The 20,795-nt window shown below is 39.8% G+C and overlaps 2 protein-coding genes across 3 annotated transcripts in view; one reads left to right on the forward strand and one right to left on the reverse strand.

The window, feature by feature from the left end:
• Positions 1-3,673: 3,673 nt before the first annotated feature.
• LOC137761451 (protein S100-A11) lies at positions 3,674-4,230 on the reverse strand. The gene has a single exon (XM_068538381.1). The coding sequence runs from the start codon at positions 4,158-4,160 to the stop codon at positions 3,849-3,851; it is 312 nt and encodes a 103-aa protein (XP_068394482.1). The 5' UTR covers positions 4,161-4,230; the 3' UTR covers positions 3,674-3,848.
• Positions 4,231-6,407: 2,177 nt separating this feature from the next.
• Positions 6,408-20,795, forward strand: part of SUCO (SUN domain containing ossification factor) — a 72,666-nt gene continuing 58,278 nt past the window's right edge. For both annotated transcript variants that reach the window (XM_068541257.1, XM_068541258.1), the window contains exon 1: positions 6,408-6,583. In XM_068541257.1, coding sequence (XP_068397358.1) covers positions 6,522-6,583 — 62 coding nt within the window. In that variant the 5' untranslated portion in view covers positions 6,408-6,521. The remainder of the gene's footprint in view (positions 6,584-20,795) is intronic.

Below are 20,795 nucleotides of genomic sequence, written 5' to 3' on the forward strand. Positions count from 1 at the left end.
ACTGGAATATAAGCTGAGGCTATTGGCCAGAACACATACATGTGACCTCTTTGTGTCACTGGGCTTCCTTATAATATGGAGGTTGTTTTCTAAGGGTGTGTCCAAGTAAGAGAGAGAACCAGGCAGAATCCATATCCCCTTTTACGATCTTCTATGACATAGCCTTGGAAATCACACGGCCTCACTTTCACCACAGTCTATTGGTCGAGGCAGTCACAAAGCCCACCTCCCCCTCTCATTTCAAGGGGAGGAGAGACAGTCTCTGCCTCTTGATGGAGAAGTAACAAGGTTCCAGAAGAACATGGGGAACTAGACAAATTTCTGTGACAATTTTTAGAGAATATAATCTACCACAGTCATTGTCATGCTTTCTCTTGCAGTTAAGTCAGTTGTACCCAATTATTGCTGAAAAAGCCAGATGAGCCACAGATTTTCAGGCCCAGAGCTATGTTCAATGGCAGAGAGACTCCTTAGTTCAGTGATACCAAGTATCTGTTGCAAGTTGCCTTTCCGCTGGAGAAAGGAAGGTCCCACCTTCATCACTGAAATGGTTTCGTTTATAGTCCTGGAAATGCTGTTTATGTTATTAATATGCTGACCAAGACCAGAAAGTTCTGCTGAGAGAGTCCCTGTCTCATTGAAGTTTACATTCTATGTTATATTTACATTCTATGTTATATTTATAAATACATAAAGCCATTACTTGAGTGTGGAAGGACAAAACAGACTCAACAGAGGGAGTTTGGAAAAAGAGCAGAGAAAGAAGGAAAGTGAGTACATGAGAGAGAGAGGACCGGTGGAAGGAGATTTTCTTAATATCTTCCATTCATCGTTGCCAAGTGGGAAATCTTAGTTGATAGCAGTTGGGTCTTGGTCGGCAGAAGATTAGCAGAATGATCTCCAAATCATTCTGCTTAGGCCTGTGAGAAGCATAGGTAAAATAAAAAATGAGACTCTAGCCTTAGGAAGTTTATTTGTCAGGGTGAGGGGTGTCAAAGGAAAATCACATACATATATATTTCACTTTTTCACTCTACAGTGAGAATGTGAGTTGTCATTTAATCAGAGTGGTGCAACTTAAAAACTGAATGAAATTAGAATAGAAATAAAATTTACCAAGTTTCCCTGCAGCCACACTTTTAGTCCAATACAACAGAGATGCTTTATTTAGTCCTGTAAAGGTAATGGCTCAAGGAGCCAAGGGAAGAATGTCTTAGAACAGTGTTTCCAAACTTATTTGACAACAAAAGCCACCGATTAGGTACAGATTTCAGGGCCAGCCTCCTGGAGATTCTGATTGTGTTTCTCGGGTGGGCTTAGGAAACTACATTTTTTATAGAAGATTCTATTATAAGGAAAATTTAGAAAATGGAGATCTAGAAAAAATTGCAATTGACCATAGAGGAGTGAAAACACAAAGAACTGCTTGTGCAAATAAAAAAAACAGAAGCACAGTTAATTAAATGCTTTGTGCACCTTTCACAAGTTGACTGAATCTATGTCGGCAACACTATAGATAAATACAATAAAAATAAATTCATAATACATTTGTCAAGATATTTCCAGCAAATGTGAGTCTCTAAAAAGTAGGTATAGTTACTCACAATTGTGCAAATAAATGCATCACATTGATGTTTTTAGCCTATAAGTAGGTTCTGAATAAAGGTAAAATTAAAAACATACAATGTTTAAAATTAATCAAAATCATTTTAAAGGACTCAAATTTTAAATCCTCCTCATAATGATCAAAAGTCCCTTTCAGGACTTCCCTGGTGGCACAGTGGTTAGGAATCCACCTGCCAATGCGGGGGACAGAGGTTCAAGCCCTGGTCCAGGAAGATCCTACATGCCAAATAAGCAGCAGCAAGTGGAGTGAAGACAAACAGTAAGAAATTTCTGTACTGTATCTATATGTAGTTAAAAATTTAAGTGCTGATCACCACATTCACCCTTCTTTCCATCTGGTTTATTCCCTTTTCTTGTCTCTGTATACGTCTTTTCTCAGTTCTCTGGCCTTTCTTTCACTGATTTCAGGGAACTTTTGTCCTAAATGGCTTTTACTCTAGAAGCATCTCATTTCATTGAGCCTCAGCTGTTCCCCTCTAAGACACATAGTATCTCAGTGTTTTATAATATTGAAAAGAACAAATAACTTTTCAACAAATTCAAAGTAAGTCAGAGCTTGCTCATCAAATATCACCAACTTAAATTAGACAAATATTTCTTCTCTTGTGCTTTGAAAGTATGATTTATATATGAGATAAATGACAAAGGAGATGGCCAGAGGGGTTGGCTTCTTTTCTGAGATCTGCTTCTTCTTCTTCACCATCAGCAGACAGAGTATCTGATCTCTATCAGGGCAGGGACAACCTGTCCAGAGTTTCTGTGTCTTTAACCTTTTAGGAATGGGGAGAGCTCCTCTTCATCATGCATTTTAGTCCTTGGTGACTTCCTGAATAATCCAAGGATCTGCAAGTCACGTGAGTTATCATGTGTGTTGTCAGTGCTTTATAGATTTTATTGAATTGTGAGATTCTGCTATAGCACGGTTTCTCAAGCTGGGTACTTTCAGCTTTTCAGGCCAAATAATTTTTTTGTTATGTAAAGCTGTCTTCTGCATTGTAGGATGTAGCATCCTTGAACTCTACCCACTAGATGTAGCATTACCTCAGTTGTGACAACCAAAAAATTTCCAGACATTGCCAATTTTCCCCCAAGGGAAAAAAAATTGTCCCTGGTTGAGAATCACTGTAGTGTAGTTAAGAGGTGGTAAATGGTGATTACTTAGTGTGAGCCTTAAAGATTATATACACATTTTGATTTTTCTATATATTTTCTTGCCATTCTTTGGCATATGTTATACTTTTGAGTATGGTGGCATTTATCTATACTCAATTTATTTTATATAATTCTTATTCATTTTCTTATTTACCTATTTCATTATAATATAATTTTTTCCATTATTTTTTCTCATTATATTTACCAACCAAGCAGAAAAATGTCTACCAGTTTTTCAAACGTCACATCCATGGAACTTCTCTTATTCTCACTATCTGAAGCCTTAAAACAAAGAAGAATTAACACAAATAGAAACTCAAGTGAGGAAGTTAATTTATGGGGAAACAAGTTCTATTTTATGCAGGTAAAATTTGAAGTGATGGTAGAATTAGTGTTATGTCCAGCACCTACTTGAAGAGAAGTTGGGATATAGACCTGGGAGTCAACAGTATAGATGAGAACTGAAATTATGAAATATCCAAGAGAAAAATGAAAAGGCTCAGAGGGCTGAAAATTACACCTTAACATGAAGCCATGGAAATGAAACTAGCAAAAAGAGAAAAAGATATTTATTGATTGAAATAATAAAAGCTAATGATTGATTAATAATTAGGTGAATGGCAACCCTACCACAGGGGTCACAATAAAGCCCCAACTCTAGGAAAAAGGAAGAAAGAAAGAAAAAAAAGAAGAAAGAAAGGAAAGAAGGAAGGAAGGGAGGAAAGAAGGAAGAAAAATTCTATCTACTAACTGTATATTCCAAAAGATCATTGCAGAGACTTAGTGGAAAAGCAGTGGGTGGACTTGTGGGTTTGGGGTGAGAAGGAGAGGATACAAGAGAGGCACATGATAACTTGCCAGGCTTGAGTTGAGCATGTATTCTTTTTTTTTTTTTTTTTTTTTGTGCTTTAAAAAACAATATTGTTTTATTACTACCAGCAGGAGTGGCCTGCATGGGGTGGTGGGTGCACTGGGCTCAGGGTATGTGTGGGCTGTGAGGGGTAGATGATAATTGGGAGGCTGAAGGAAAGGGAGTGGGGCTGGAGGCCAGGCCCAAAGGCTTCTCCGATTTACTTCTGGGAAGAGGTAGACTTAATAAAGGAGTCATGGCAAGCTAGGGCCAGGCCGCCAATAAGATTAAGAAATTCTTGGAAATCTAGCTGTCCATCAGAATCGAGGTCCAGCTTCTTCATCATGCAGTCAAGGACACCAGGGTCCTTCTGGTTCTTTGTGAAGGCACCCAGCTCTGTATTCATGAAGATAAGGAACTCGGCCTTGGAGAGTTTGCAGTTGTTACCGTCCCTTCCAGCATGCCTTTGGAAAACAGCAATCAGAGACTCGATGCACCGTTCAGTCTCTGTAGGGCTGGATATTTTTGCCATGTTCGGAGAAGAGCGAAGCACGGGGCTGCGAGCAAGGAGCGGCGAGGCGCGAACTGGGCGGCGGGCCGGGTCTGCTCGAGCATGTATTCTAACAGAACTTTCTTTGCTGTGATCTACTGAGGATCAGCTCAGGAGCACCTGTTCCTTGCCCTGAATAACCTATTTCCTGGAGTGAAAGGAAAAGGGTGCCTCGCATGGTGAAGAATGTAAAATAATCCCCATCCTTCTGTTGCCCCTACCTTCCTTTTAATTTACATATTAATCATTTGATACTGCTCTTGGGCGAGTTAAGTGCTTGCCCACTGCAGTGAGAGAGATGAAGTGATTTTATTGTCATATACTAAAAGTGCCATGAACAGATCATTGGAACTGTTACCTAATTATTGCCAGAAAAATTAGTTTAGGATGAATTCTTCTAAAACCAAATCATCCTATGTAGAATTTTTCTAATATCCAGTTGACTTATAGTAAGAATTTTAGAATGAGTCAAAACATTCTGTTCCCTGGGAGTACAATTAACAACTAATTCAACTTAGAAGGTTTACAAGGAAATTACGTGGTTCAAAATTGTGTTAGATGGGCACTTTACTGAGTCCTTTTTCCTTCGACCACATGAGTACCAAGTGGCCCACGCTTTAATAACACCTGCTTTGAACATTTCTTACACTAGACATTGTGCCATGTTCCACGGCACAGACAACTGGAGTCTCCATTCTCCCATATGTCTGGCTGCTTTCTGGAGAAGGTAGTTCTGAGTTTCTGACAGCCAAGACAAAAAGGGAAACACCATTGAGTTATACTTTTATATTTCTTATTTTATAAAAGAAATATCCCTCCGTAGAGACTAACTTCCCTCTTAGTGTCAAGAGTCAAATACATCACCAGAGACAGAAGAAGGAACACATGAGGCCAGAGGCCAGACGCCTCCCGAGCAAAAGCTCGTGCGTCTTCCTCTATACCACCTCATAGAAGAGAACTACGTCAAGAGGCGCTTGGGAAGAAAAGCGGTCAAGCATTGTGGACTTTCAGGCAGAGGGTCCCTAAACTAGCTTCTGAGACATCTTTAGGGGCATCAGTGGCATAAAAATCTCGAGGGGGGCACACTGCTCGTTTTAAAGATTGAGAAGCGGTCACTTTTTGTCTCAGACTGTAGCAACAGACTTGTGTACACGACCACCTTCCCCGCTTTCGGTGAACCTCAGAACTTGGAGCTCCCCCATAAGGAGCCGCAGTTTTCCCTTCCGGCCCCACCGCAGCGAACCCAAAGCACGAATCCAAGAGACTGAAGACCAATCGAGCCGATCCCAGTGGAGGAATCTGGCGGGGAGCGAAGTTCTCCCAGAGGCGGAAAAGATGCGGAAGACTTCTCACTCCAACCAATCAGATGAGAGGAACTCTTGGCACACCCCTTTCCGCTAACCAATCAGCACCTAGCTCGATGGGCCCGGCCCACTGACACCCGGAAAACGTCTTTTAAATTTTATTAGTATAGCTTTTCCCCCACCGTCATTCTAGGCCTTCCCACAAACTGTGGTCAAAAAAGGAAAACTGGATGTAACAATTCCAAAGCTGGCCAGTCTTGCAGTGAGAAGCGAAACCACAGACCTCTTCATCAAAACAGTGATACTGGGAAGGACAGGGAAAGGGAAAGGGAAGGGTTCCGGAGAGAAAACTACAGCTCCCAAGGGCCCTTGCACGGACTCGGCGCGCCCTGGGCTAGAGGGCGGGACATCGTACGAAGAAGGCTGAGGGTCACGAGGCTCCTCTCGGACTTCCTGAAGTGGGCGGGACTTGAGATGGGCGGGGCGGTGGCCACCCCCGCCTCTCTCGCTTTGTGTCCTCCTCCCTCTGGCTCAGCTGCCTGAGACGTCGGAGGGGGCGTGGTCCGCGCGGAGGCTAGTGGGGGGTGCGAGCGCCGCGGGACGTGGGTGACGCGTCTTCTTCCAGCTCAGCGGTGTGTGAGGTGTCGCGGCCCCGCCGGTGATTGGTTGTTGAGAGGCTAGTACGCAGCGGCCGTTGGTCGCCGGCAGCACGGAGCGAGAACCGGGGAGGGCGGGGGGGATATGGGGCGGCAGCGGCGGCGGCGGCTGGAGGAGGCGGGCGCGGACGAGCCGGCGGCTGCGGCAGCAACGGCGGTCCCCGGAAGCCCCCTGTGAAGCGCACCCGTCGGCGCCGCTGTGGGCCCCTGGGAGAGAGCGGCCAGCGCGCGAGCCGCTCAGGAGCCGCTCCTCCAGCGCCGCAGCCCTTCGGACTCTCGGTCTCATCCTCGCTCTCCTGCTCCGGCTCCTCCATCTTGGCCTCGGCAGTAGCAGCTGCCGAGAGGATGTGCCGCCTTCTGGCAGGGGGAAGAAGGAGGAGACGATGAAGAAGTACCGGCGGGCCTTGGCCCTAGTCTCCTGCCTGTCTCTGTGTTCCCTGGTCTGGTGAGTAGCCGCGACCACACGGGAGTTTCCCGTGAGGGGAGAGGGGGGCAGGGAGCGGCCCAGGTCACACCCCCAAATCACCCCGGCTTTTAGGGTGCGGGTCTCCAAGGCTCCTATGAAGCGACAAACCGATTACTCCGTGACTCTCCGGCGGGCTGGCCTGGCAACCCTCTCTGCGGAGGTTTTCGTGGTGCGTTTTGGAATTTACAGAGACTAAGTGGGAGAGGGAGGCGCCTGGGTGCCTTTGTACCCGGTTACCCTGGCCCTTGGTGATGGTGGGGTGTGTGGGAAGTGTTCACATGGAGGCTGGGTAAGTTGCTCGGGCTTAGTAGCAGCCACTTGTTTTCATGGTTTGGGAAGGGCATAAGGTATGTCGGATGTGATGTGTTCCCGACAGGCGATTTTAAAAACGTGACTTGTCGTGAAGGTGACTAATGTACGAGCACTGGCTCTCCTGGCCCTTTCTCTCCTAGTCTTTGGCCTCGGGTACACTTGGGGTTGCTGTTCTTGGAGACTTTCGGGAGGCGTTATGAAGCACTTTTTCAAGGGGTAGATGATAAGAAGCTGTTTAGCAGAGAGTGTCTTAGGGTGTAGTGTGTACAGGGGTTTCTGGAAGTGTGGCTTGGATAATGTCCCGTAGTAATGGAAGGATAAGTCCTGCATTTTGGAGGCGGGAAGAGTGCTTTGTCTATAAGTTTGTGGAGTTTCTGTTAGTCCCTGGCACATTTGGGGTTTTTTGAAGGAGAAGAGAAAGCTTGTCAGTCAAAGGATCGCTACCACTGTACTTGGAAAATCCATTCTGCCCTCCGAGGGAGTTTCTTCAGAGATGTGTGACATTTGCTGACTGTAAAGATGCTTCTTCAGTCAGAGTGATTTGCTGTTATATTAAAATCTAGACAAATTAAGTTTCTTGTTTAGCTTATTTCTGCAAAACACCAACAATTTTTTTCATTTATGTGGGTGCCTAATGGATTCCAAAGACACTGAAGTTGTAGAGTTGTTGCTCACAGAAAATAATACGTAAATAAGAAGAAAAGAAAACACTTGCCTGGCTGAAGAATTTTGATTGGCAGGTTGATAGACGTTTTAGAGAACAAGAAATTTGGCCTCTTGACGTTCATTCCGAACCCTTTAATGAGACCAATGTTATCTCACCTTCTGCTTTTTAGTATCATGTTGGTTACCAAGAAATGCATGTAGGAGATGAGTCCGCTCACCTCATTTTAAATTTAAATTTGTACATGAGGTACGGAAACCTTGTGTGTTCATATACACTTCTTTCTGGGGGCTGTTTAGTTGTTTGTAGGTTATATATGTTTTTTCTTTCCTCTTTCTACTTGATCTTGCCCATCTTTAGGCCGTGTATTCTTCATCACTTTCTGAAATGGTTGAGAGGGCAAAGAGGTTACACTTTTCATTCAAGTTTAAAACACACCAGGATCTCTGGTTTTTTTTTTTTTTTTTAGTTGAAATATACTTGACATATAACATTGTGTAAATTTCAGGTGTACAACATGTTGAATGGATACATTTACATAATGTAACATGGTTACCATTGTAGCAATAGTTAGCATCTCTATCACATCACATAATCATTTCTTTTTGTGGTGGGAATAATTAAGATCTGGTCTCTTAGCAAGTTGATAATTATAGTACAATAGTGTTGTCTACACCCACTATACTGTGATCTCCAGGACTAACTTATCTACCAGCTGCAAGTTTCTACCCTTAAACATGATTTTTAAAAAATTAATTGGCTGGTGGCAGTGAAATCAAGCATTACGGTGTGGTTTTTAAAATCATTTGCAGATTTAAATTATCCATGCTTCTATTACTTTGTTTAATTTTGGGTTGTCTTTTGCTTAAGCTGACCTCAATATGGTTTCTCAACTTTATTCATTGGAAGTAGTGAGGAGATCATGACCTGTTAGGGGAAAAAAAAAAAAAATCAGTTAGCTTAGTATTGAAAATAATAGTCATAAAGTTCTGTAAAGTTTGTTGACTTTCACAGTGAAAAATGGTTGTTGAGGGATTAAGTAAATAGTGCAAAGTTTAAGAAACTTTTGTTTAAGGAACAGTTGGGTTTGTTTTGAGATTTGTTTGCACTGCCAAATTTTAAGATATTTTAATTGTTCTTTATTGAGGCCGTGGAAAGGCATTATAGGATATTAAGGCTTGAGAATTTTTTGGAAGGGTGATGATGACATCAGGGAAGAGAAGTGATGTGTGGTGTGATTGGCAAAGGGTATGTTGTGTCTTTTGAGGCTGTTCTTCCTTGGGAAATTGGAATAATGAAAGTATGTCACTGACTCAGCTGGAGATCTAACTCTTGCTACAAGATGGTCTGTTAGGTCATTTCTCGACATCTCCATTCTCCCTTAGCGTAATGCTCTTGTAGGGTTTGACAAGTTTTGCAAGAGTCATTTTTGTTTCTGTCATTTATAAAGTGTTCCAAGATTTTGTCATCCATTTCTTTTTTAAGCCATACCATTTTGTAGATTTATGAGTGCTATATGTTTATACTACAATACCCTATAGTTTCTAAGTTCCTAAACTCCTCATCCTACCAATATTACTGAATTTTATAATCACTTTATTTATACTGTCACATATTTATAGATCTTGCTTATGTCTCCCCTCTCCTTTTGTCTTTCCAGCCTGGAGTCCTAACCTTAGATTACTTTCACAAAAGACTCATCCTATCCTTCTTATTATTTATTCTGGTTGCTATTTTTTCCTTTTGCATACTTCATGTGATTCTTTATCAAATACTACAGAGTATTTTAGGCATAAATGTACTATAGCTGTGGCAAGAATAATTGTGATAGCTATTATTTATTGTCAACTATCTCTGACAAACCTGTGGTGTGTACTTTGCACATTTTAGCACCTTTAATCTTCACAACAACCCTATTAGTATTATTGATAATTTACTTTTACATTTTATAGTTAAGGAAGTAGAGAAGTTAAATAACTTGGCTAAAGTAAAGCAGCTATTAAGTTTTGGAGCTTGGATTTGAACCTAGGCCGCCTGATTCATGGGATCCTGACTGCTGTAATCCTTTGTAGGTCAGGAAAACTATATTTATAGTAGGTACGGCTCCATCACTTACTAGATCTGCATCCTTGGACATGTTTTGTAATTTCTTTGAACCTTAGTCCTTATATCCTAAAAGTGGGAAAACTAATTCATTCACACCCCACAGGGTTGTTAGGAGGATAACATGAGATAATATATATGGTAGATCTTTGTAAAATAGTAAGGGTACATTATCTATATGTTTTATCATAAAATCATTCAACAAAGGTTTTTCTCATGTTCATTAAGTACCAGATGTTGTTATGGGCATTGAAAATGTGAAAATAGGGTGACCAACTTATCCTGGTTTTAGCAGTGAAAGTCGTAAGTCCCAGGAATCCCTGTTAGTTTCCTATTGCTGCTGTAACAAGTTACCAAAAATTTAGTGACTTAAAACAACACACATTTATTATCTTACAGTTTTGGGAGTCAGAAGTCCAAAATAAGTCTTAACTGGGCTAAAGTCAGGGTGTCAGCAGGCCTGGTTCCTTCTTGAGACTAAGGGAAGAATCTGCTTCTTGACTTTTTCACCTTCTAGGGGCTGCTTATATTCTGTGGCTCCTTCCTCGGATTATTCCAACCTCTTGCTTCAGTCTTCACATCTACTAATGAGAGATCCTCCTGCCTCCTTTTACAAGGACTCTTGTGATTACATTGGGCCCACCCAGACAATCCAGGATTATCTCCCCATCTCAAATTCCTTAACTTAATCACTTCTGCAAAGACCTTTTTACCATGTAAGGCAATATATTCAGGGATTAGGACTCAGACTTCTCTGGAGGGGCCATTATGCAGCCTAGCCTACCCACCTTGGTCCTGGCAAACTAGGAAGATTGATGACCACCCTAAAGAGGAAAAAAAAAGACTTGGTCAGTGCCTTAAGTGGTGGATATTCAAATTTTTTTGTATTCCCCCCATCAGAAAAGCATTGTGCATGAACCTTTAATATGTAATTAATTGTTTATAAGATTTATACATGTGTAAATATGGTATTAGTATATTAGTATACTAATAGCATATTGGTATACATAATAAATTACACAAATTAGATGGTTAAGAAAGATGAGAAAGAAAATAAACAGTCTAATACTTTGTTAACAGACCTTTTTGTTCTTATTTAAAAAGTAGTAGTTTGGTGAGAGGTGTGTGATTGACTGACTAGATTATTTTACATCATAATGTGGATGAATAATAGCTTGTACTTAGCGGTGCTATTTTCTTGTTGGCTTGTGCTTGCATTATTATTATCTTTGCAGTCTTTGCAGGAATTTTTTCAAAGCTACTTCTCCATGTTGTGAGAGTCAGTTTAGTTAAAACTAAATAATATAATCCCTAAATTTGGTTCATTGAGCACACATAAACTGCAGTGCCTCACAATGTGCTGGAAGTAAAGCGCCACTGTCTGTGGAACTTCTGTTCTTTCCTCAGGTTTCTGACTATATAGTCTCTGCTGTTAATGACCAGCTGACCTTCAGATCAAGTGTGAATCCTTATATTAATCTTGATAAAGCTAAATTAATTAAAAAATAGCCTTTATTTTTTAGAGCAGTTTTAGGTTCATGGCAGAATTGAGCGGAAGGTACAGTTTACCTTTAGTACTTGCTCTCTGCGCCCACACGTGCACGGCTTCCTCCATTATCAGCATCCCCCACCAGAGTGGTTTAATTTATTTTTTACGACTAAAAAAATCTAGTTTTTTCTTCCTGAACCCGAAAGGATCATCTTGGAGAAGCTCATATATAGAGCTAATGAGAAGAGCCTGACATTCAAACAATTCTCATACATTTGACAAATAGTTACCAAAAATAGTTTAAAAGGTCTTTAGAAACTCGAAGGGAAGACTTTGTATTCTAGATAACGGTCTATTATCACTAGCTGTGTGTCCTTGGACAGATTATTTCTATGAGCCTCAGTTCTCATCCATAAAATGCTTTGCAGGATCAAGATGGGAGAATTTTGTTTCAGGCAGAGGAAAGATTCCTGTTGGTGGAGAGAGATGGGAAGGGAGGTTAGAGCCAGCTTTTGAAGGGACTTGATTATTGTGCAGGTGAACTCTGATTTTAACCTGACTGAGAGGATGAGCCAATGAATTAGTTTAAATAGGAGAAACCGGAGAGTGAGGTCAGATTGATCTTTTAGTTAGATCACTAGGGGGATAGAGTGGATTGGAAAGGACAGACTTTGGAGACAGGGAGCCCTAAAGTGGCAGTCACACTAGGAGAGAGTTGATAGATATCCACAATATCTTGTGGATAGATATCCACAAACATTTTGTTAGGTAGAAACATTTATATGTTTAAAATACTTTAGTAAGGAACTAAATACTCTTTTTTGAAAACGTACATGTTGCAGATTGTACTTTAGTGCCAGGTGTGTGTTAACCTGTTTTGTTTTCAAGACCATATTTTAAAGTAGATTCAAAAAATAAAATTGTACCTGTCTCAGGGGAATGGAAATTGCTTTTGAGTATTTGTAGTATAGGAATGTCAATCCTTTGCGACAGACTAGTTTCATAAATGCCGAGTTTTTTGAAAGAAAATTTGATTTTATTTTAGGACTTTGTTTTTGTAATGAATCACTAGTTAAAATTATTTTATATTTTCCGTAAAAGTAACGCCTAGCTTTGGTAGAAAATGTTTTGTCGCATTAACATGGCTCATAAGTACTAAGCTCATTTTATATTTCTTGTTATGGAGTATTTGAAATCGATAACGGGAGAAAATGTGAAAAGTGCTTAAAACAGTGCTTTGCTCATAGTAAGCCCTATTATGTAAGTTCTTATTATTCATTCATCCTGGATACTTTGGCAGAAGTAGGATCCTAGGCTGAGGTATCAGAGTTCAGAAGTAGGAATCCATACATCTGTTCAAAATATCAATATTATTTTGTTGCCAACAATGTATTTGGTGTGGTGGGGGTGGCTGAAGAAGCAGGAGACTTGAGCTCTGCCCTCAGGAGTATACAAGCTGCTTGTCAAAATATAGGTAGGTACTGGTGTAGTGGTGTAGGTACATGAAACTAAGTTAGAGCTTGGCTGTAATCCTTTATTTCCAGTATTAACAGTGAACATTTATTGGGCACTTATTTCTTTTTTTAAATTTTTTGTACAGCAGGTTCTTATTAGTTATCCATTTTATACACATCAGTGTATACATGTCAATCCCAATTGCCCAATTCATCCCACCACCACCCCCACCCCTGGCCACTTTCCCCCCTTGGTGTCCATATGTTTGTTCTCTACATCTGTGTCTCTATTTCTGCCCTGCAAACCGGTTCATCTGTACCATTCTTCTAGGTTCCACATATATGCGTTAATATACGGTATTTGTTTTTCTCTTTCTGACTTATTTTGCTCTGTATGACAGTCTCCAGATCCATCCATGTCTCTACAAATGAGCCAATTTCGTTTCTCTTTATGGCTGAGTAATATTCCATCGTATATATGTACCACATCTTCTTTATCCATTGGTCTGTCGATGGGCATTTAGGTTGCTCCCATGACCTGGCTGTTGTAAATTGTGCTGCAATGAACATTGGGGTGCGTGTGTCTTTTTGAATTATGGTTTTCTCAGGGTGTATGCCCAGTAGTGGGACTGCTGGGTCGTATGGTAGTTATATTTTTAGTTTTTTAGGGAACCTCCATACTGTTCTCCATAGTGGCTGTATCAGTTGACATTCCCACCAGCAGTGCAAGAGAGTTCCCTTTTCTCCACACCCTCTCCAGCATTTGTTGTTTGTAGATTTTCTGATGATGCCCATTCTAACCAGTGTGAGGTGATAACCTCATTGTAGTTTTGATTTGCATTTCTCTAATAATTAGTGATGTTGAGCGGCTTTTCTGGGCACTTATTTCTGTTCTAAGTGCTTTATATACACTAACTCATTTTGTTCTAATTAAACTCTTTTGAGATAGACATACCATTTTAAAGAGATTAAGAAAGATACAAAGAAATTAACCAACTTGCCTAAATTCTCAGTAAGCAGTGAGCTGGAATTTAAGTAGCCTGAGTCTGAGCCTGTGCTCTTAACCACTACTCTCTGCTGCCTGTAGGCTGGGAGGTGGCCTTAGGCAAGTTTCTCTACCTTTTCTTTGTTTGTCAATTTTCTTATCTAAAAAATGGGGCTGACTGGATTGGCTCTACAAGGAATGAATAATAGAATTATTCATGAAGCTTTTAAAAAAAAAATACATGCCTACGGCACTTACCTTGGACATGTGGTTAAGTTTGGGATACTCTTGTGCATTCCAGTCATTACTGCTAAATTAAATGAATTCTGAGATTTTTCTTTTGCACTTTTAACATTCTAAGATATCTGATTTGAACATTAGTGAACAATACAAAGAGCTGAATTGTTTAGTAGTTGCTTAAAAAAGGGAAAAAACTGGACTGGAGTTGTCAAGGAAGACTTGGTTTTAAGAGAAATGACGTGTGGTTCATATACTTTACTTCTGTGGAATACAGGTGCTTCATGAACTGAAATAAGATACACTGGTGCTGCTAATATGAATAGTGGCCTTTCCCTAGTTTGTGCGTGTGTGTCTGCTTGCCTGCCTGCAGTGGGCAGATAGTACTTAATTGTCAGGAGAAATGAGAAAGGTTATGAGTAAAAGAAGACGATGTACTTGATATGGGTGGAAGTGATAGTAAGCAGCCAAGCCTGAGTAGAAAATAAAAGCTAAAGTCATCCCTTGGTATCCGTGGGGGATTGGTTCCAGGACCCAACCTTGGATGCTCAAGTCTGTTATGTAAAATGGCATAGTACACTCAGCCCTCCCTCTACCCAGATGTGGAACCCGTGGATGCGGAGGGCTGAGTGTATTCTGGAAATTGTGATGGGTTTTGCAAGCTAAACCAAGGAGTAAGGCAGTAAAGATCCAGCAAGAGAAGTGGTGTCTGGAGAGTGTTATTTTGACATCATTGTGTTACAGGAGAAAGGCTGGAGGGATGAATACTAAATGAAAAGCAATTGGAATAGTTGAAGTTTTTCATAACAAGGACTTAACTTGGCAGTAGAAATGAAGAGGGTTCATTGAGCAGAGATTTTCAGGAAGTAAATGATCTGGTTTGGTGATAGGTTGGCAAGTTGGCAATGCAGTACAGAAGAACTGGGTTTTAGTTTGCCTCTAACCAGCTCGTGGTCTTCAACACCGCCTTTCTGTTGTCCATCTCAATGTCAAGAGATGTTTACTGAGGCTTTTCTGTGTGCTGCTTTCTGTGCAAGATTCTGGTGGACAAAATAGAAAAAGTAGCTGCTTTCTTGGAGCCTACTGTGGTTGAGAAAATAAATTCTAGGATCTAAAATGATGAATCTGTGAAGTAAAGTTCAAAGAGAGAAGAGGAGTTAATTTTTTTTTCTTTTAACTTGGGCAACTAGAGGAATTGGAGGTGTTAAAAAAGAACTGGAAGAGTTGCAAAGAGCTTTAAAGGAGAAGGAGATGTTAGTTGAGGCGAGTAGACTATCCTAGTGGAAACGTTATATAGGCACTTAAATGCAGGCTTCAGTGAAAATGAGATTTGGGCTGGAGCTGTCCTCATAGAGGGGATCATTTTTGAAACAGAACCTTTGAACATGGAGTTTCTGCAGATACTTAGAACAAACAAAGGTGACAAGCAAAGTAAAGCTCTGAGAGCGGAAACTAGGGAAGGTGGAAAGAGGTTTAAGGAGGTCATTTGAATGGTCAGCAATATAGAAGTCTCAGATAGCCTGAAAAGCTTGAAAATTGAGAGAAAGGCCTTGTTTTCAAAAGAGAGAGGTGACTGATAAGTTTTTGTGAGTGGAAATAGAAGGTATTTGGAGAGTGGTAAGTGTGAGCTCGTACACATTTGTTTCGCAGCCAGAAGGGATACAGGAAGCTGGAGTAGCCTCATACTTGTATGTTTCCAACCCATTTTGATTTGAGGAGGGATACTGAGGGCCTACTGCAAGGGACTTGAGCATCTGTGGATTTTGCTATCTGCAGGGGGTCCTGGAACCAAGATACCTAGGGACAACTGTTTACACTACTCTGGAATTTGATAAATGAAAGAAGATAAAGATAGTAGCTGATAACAACTGCTAACATTTGAGTGCATAGTCTATGCCAGGCTAAGCATTGCACATGCATTATTTCATTTTCCCATTTTACAGTGGAGACATACAGGTTTTGTAATTTGTCCAAGAGAATGCACCTGGGATTAACACTTGGGTCTTTTGACTCTGAAGTCCATGCCCTAGCCACTACACTACAAAGCTTTGTATTTATCTCTTGTGGCTGCTTTCTAAATCAAGAGGTAAATATTGCCCCTCCCTTGTAATAGTTCTTATATTTTTATGTTCTGCTGTAACTAGCCATGACTAACATCATCAGTTCTTAAGGGAATGGATTAGTGTTATTTTCTCACCTTTCTTTTCATTTATCTATTGACCAGAGAGTATTAAATAAGAAATGTAGCACTACAGAAAGATTGTAGGCTTTGGAGAGGTAGATCTAGATTTGTAGTCCCAAATTGAGTGACTTTGGGCCAGTTAACTTCTGAGCTTTAGTTTCCTTGTAAAAGTTAGATTAATATTTTAATCTAAACTGCCTGGCACACTAAAAAAAAAGACTGTGTTTTCTTCTAGAGACATCAGATATTTAGGATTGGATTGATCATACTCTGTTTATGCTACCTTCTGTATGGATCCCCCTTTTTCCTCCATTTTACATCATTACTCTTTTATCTTCTATCTTCATTTTCACTCCTATCTCCCCCATGTTGGGCATTTACCCTAGAGTATATTTGATGTGTTTTTCCAGTCGACCTTCATGTATTTACTTCATATACTTGTGTTTTCTTCCAAAATAATGTTTTGTTTATATGTTTTAAAATTTACATACAGGGTATAATGCTATTAATCGCATTCTTTTTCCTACTTTTTTCCACTGAACACTTTTTTAGAAGCTTGTTTTAGTTACTAGAATCATCATTAAGTGAATTCTACGTAGTTAATGATGTGGCAGATGCCTCAGGAAGGCCTGATGTCATTTATTCATTCATTCAATGGGTATTTATTGAGCCCTTTGTGTGCAGGCTGCTTCTAATGAGAGACTTTATGCCAACAAATGCATTTGGGAGTATTTGTTCCAGTTGCTTGTCTTTTGCGATCCCAGTACTATAGACGAATTAGGGTGGGTTTGTAGTAAATCTTAATTATCTGGCAAGGTGAAACACTTGTCTTTGCCTTTTTTGTTAATATAGTTATTCTTAGACTGGTTTTTCCATATCATATTTAGAACATTAGGAGCCTTCAGGTTTTTTTGTTTGTTTGTTTTTGTCTTTAGGATTCTCTTTTAATTTTTATTTTATATTGGAGTATAGTAGATTTACAATGTTGCGTTAGTTTCAGGTGTACAGCAAAGTGATTCAGTTATACATATACATATATCTATTCTTTTTCAGATTCTTTTCCCATATGGGTTATTTCAGAGTGTTGAGTAGAGTTTCCTGTCCTATACAGTAAGGATCCTTCAGGTTTTTTTGTTGTCTTTTTTTTTTTTTTTTTTTGGCTGCGTTGGGTCTTAGTTGCAGCACGCAGGATCTTTAGTTCCAGCGTGCGGGCTCAGTAGTTGCAGCATGCGGGCTTAGTTGCCCCGTGGCATGTAGGATCTTAGTTCCCCGACCAGGGATTGAACCCGCGTCTCCTGCATTGGAAGGCGGATTCTCAACCACTGGACCACCAGGGAAGTCCCCCTTCAGGTATTTTGATAGGAGTTATATTTGAGTGATGAATTACTTTGGGGAGAATTGCTGTCTTTACTCTGCTGTCAGTAGCATTCCATCCATGAACATATTAGATCTTCATTTATTTGTCTCTTCATTTTATGGTCATTATTAGAGTTAACATTTTTTCTCTGTAAGTGGTTGTGTAATTTTTAAGGTTAATTTCTGTAAATTATTTTATAATTTTTGTTATTGCTAATAGTTTATTTTCTATTTTGTTATCGCTGGGGAGGAAAATATTGACTTTTTTGCTTCTTATATTTTTAAATTGAAATAATTGACATACAGTGAAATGCACATATGGTATCAACTGTATAGTTGGATCAGTTTTGGCAAACGTATACATCTGTATAACTCACACCCCATCAAGGTATGGAACATTTCCATCACTCCAGAATGTTTTTTCATGTCCCATTCTACAGAATTCCCTGAAGCAACCAGTGATTTGATTTCTATCACCACGGATAGTTTTGCTAATTCTGCAACTTTATTTAAATGGAATTATACAGTATTTATTCTGGTGTCTGGCTTCTTTCACTCAGTGTAATGCTTCCAAGATTTATCTATCTTTTTTCATTCATTAGTAATTCATTCCTTTTTATTCTGAGAAGTAGTACATTGTATGAATGTACTACAGTTTGTTTACATTTTCCTGTTGAACATCTGGGCTGCTTCCAGTTTTTGGCTATTAGGAGTGAAAGCTACAGGGGACATTTTTGTACACATAGTTTTAATTTCCCTTAAGAAGTACCTAAAAGTGGAATTGCAAGTGCCGAAACAGATGGATATCGTATGCTTCTGGATATAATACCCTGAGAAAGATACAACATCGCTTATGAAGGCTTCCAGCCAGGAATACATAACCTGAATCTGCTCATGATGAAACATCAGACAAACCTCAAAAAAGGACCATATTATTTCAAAATAAAAGGACTATGTCCTTCAAAATGTCAGTGCCACATAAGGTAAAAGCCAAGAACTATTCCAGGTTAAAGGAGGCTGAAGGCACATGAAAAATGCAGGATATGATCTTACACTCGATTCTGTACTTGAGGTGGGGAGAGGGGGAGTGCTGTAAGGACACTACTGGGGACATAGATTATTGTGTCAATGTAACATTTACTGAGGTTGATAATTGTGGCATGGTTGTGTAAGAGAATATCCTTATTATGAAGAAATACATACAGAAGATATTTAGAGATAAATTACGTGGAGTGGGGAGAGAGGGAGGGCTATGTGCTTGCCAGGAGCAAATGGCAAATGATGGAACCAATGGGTCAAAATGTTAACAATAGGTTGATATGGGCAAAGGGTTTGTGGATGTTCTTTGTGCTATGTTGGCATTTCTTCTGAAAGTTTGAAATTATTTCCCAATAAAAAGTGGGAAAAGAAAGAGTGAGATTTCCTTTTTCTCTGTGTATGGTGTTGATTAATCCACTCAAATTTCTTTAATTATCATCAATTAATTCCAATTTTTGTATACTTTGTGCCAATTTTGTTATTTTTCTAGAAACATCTATTTTTTCTGAGTTTTCAAATATATTAGTATATATAGCTGGTAATATTTTATAATTTTAAAAAATCTGTTTTGTTTGTGGTTATTTCATGCTTTTAGAACATATTTTGTTAATTCACATCACCAACTCTCCTTTATCGGTTTTTCCAGAGGTTTATCTTTTTAATATTTTCGTCGAAAGACTAACTTTTGGTTTTCTTAATCTTCTTTGCTTTTTTTGGTTTTGTTTTTTATTTCAGTGAATTCTGTCCTTATAGTCTTCCATTTTTCTTTAGATTTACAGTTCTTTATCTTCTTGAGTTGAAAGATTAGCTCTTTTGTATTCAGTGTCTCCAAATGTGCTCAGAAGCATAGTTTTCCTGCTGCTGTCTTACCGGCATCCCACCAATTTCGACCTGTAGTCTTCTGCTATGTTTTGTAATGTTCCCTATTGTTTCCTCTTTAACCAAAGGATTATTCTGCTGCATAATTTTGTTTCCAGGCTTTAGAATGTTGTTAGCTGTTGCTATCCTAAATGACACTCAAATGTGAATTTTACAAGACTTTTAATTACATTTACTCTGAAAGTTAATACCTTTCTGTATGAGTGGTGAATCCATGCCACGTTATTGGGGAGGAATTGGCAAAAAGGGATAAATGTCCTCTTAGTTTCCAGATTCTGTTTTTTGAGTTTGTGTGTGTGTGAGGGGGTGGTGGGTGGGTGGGTGAGTTGGGGAGTAGTAGTGGTGGAGGTGATGGGGCTGATGGGAAGAGGAATGAAAAGTGACCTAACTTCCTTTCTGCTACTTGCTACAAAACAGTTCCCCTCAGAACCCTTATTCATTTAATAAATATTTATTAAGCACATAATGTTTGCAGGTTTGGGCTTTGTAGGGAGGGGCTAAAGTATCAATAGTTAGGAATATGGAATTGATTCTCAAAGAGTTTAAGTGTAAGAGAGGATATACATGGCACAGAATCAACTTACAAATAGCAGTGGGGAGTACTCATTTTGAACTGAGGGAGAGTGTCAGGCTCACAGACTGCCATTTATCTTGATGTGATTTGTGGTGCTGAACTTCTTAAAACTTTTGAAACTCATCAGGCTTGGGGTTTTCATAGTACAGTTTTTGAAACTTGCTTAAGTAGTATGGAATGAGACCCATTTAATCATGCAACAAAGTGCCCTCAGCCATTATAGTGTGACCCACTGATTCTTAATGAGGGGGCATGCATATCTAATTCACCTGGGGGAACTTGTTGAAAGTAAAGACCCCATTATAGTGATTCATTCTTCTTCAGTAGAGTTGGAGTGGGTTTGGGGTATTTCATTTTATTTTGGTGATTTAAAATTTCTTTCTTTTTTTAAATAATTAATTAATTAATTAATTTATGGCTGTGTTGGGTCTTCGTTTCTGTGCGAGGGCTTTCTCCAGTTGCGGCAAGCGGGGGCCACTCTTCATCGCGGTGCGCGGGCCTCGTACTATCGCGGCCTCTCTTGTTGCAGGGCACAGGCTCCAGACGCGCAGCCTCAGTAATTGTGGCTCACGGGCCTAGTGGCTCCGTGGCATGTGGGATCTTCCCAGACCAGGGCTCGAACCCGTGTCCCCTGCATTGGCAGGCAGATTCTCAACCACTGCGCCACCAGGGAAGCCCTAAAATTTCTTGACAGTTATTAGTTGGTGATAAATTTTATCTATTTTAGGCTTTTTTTATACACAAAATTAAGGTTATCTTTACAGGTCTGTCCTTAATTAATATCTGTCCTTAAATAGGGACTGATATGTTAGAGGTATTTAAGTGATACTGTTGATAAAGCTGTAATTAAGAGGAATAGGGTAGATAGGTAAAGAATGTAGTCTATATTAATGTCAGGTGTATTCACGTTCTTCAGAG

The sequence above is a fragment of the Eschrichtius robustus genome, chromosome 3 (genome assembly GCF_028021215.1).
Source record: "Eschrichtius robustus isolate mEscRob2 chromosome 3, mEscRob2.pri, whole genome shotgun sequence".
Taxonomy (NCBI): Eukaryota; Metazoa; Chordata; class Mammalia; order Artiodactyla; family Eschrichtiidae; genus Eschrichtius; species Eschrichtius robustus.

Excerpts from the sequence above, each read along its gene's own strand:
- LOC137761451 (XM_068538381.1), bottom strand. The coding sequence starts at position 4,160 with ATGGCAAAAATATCCAGCCCTACAGAGACTGAACGGTGCATCGAGTCT.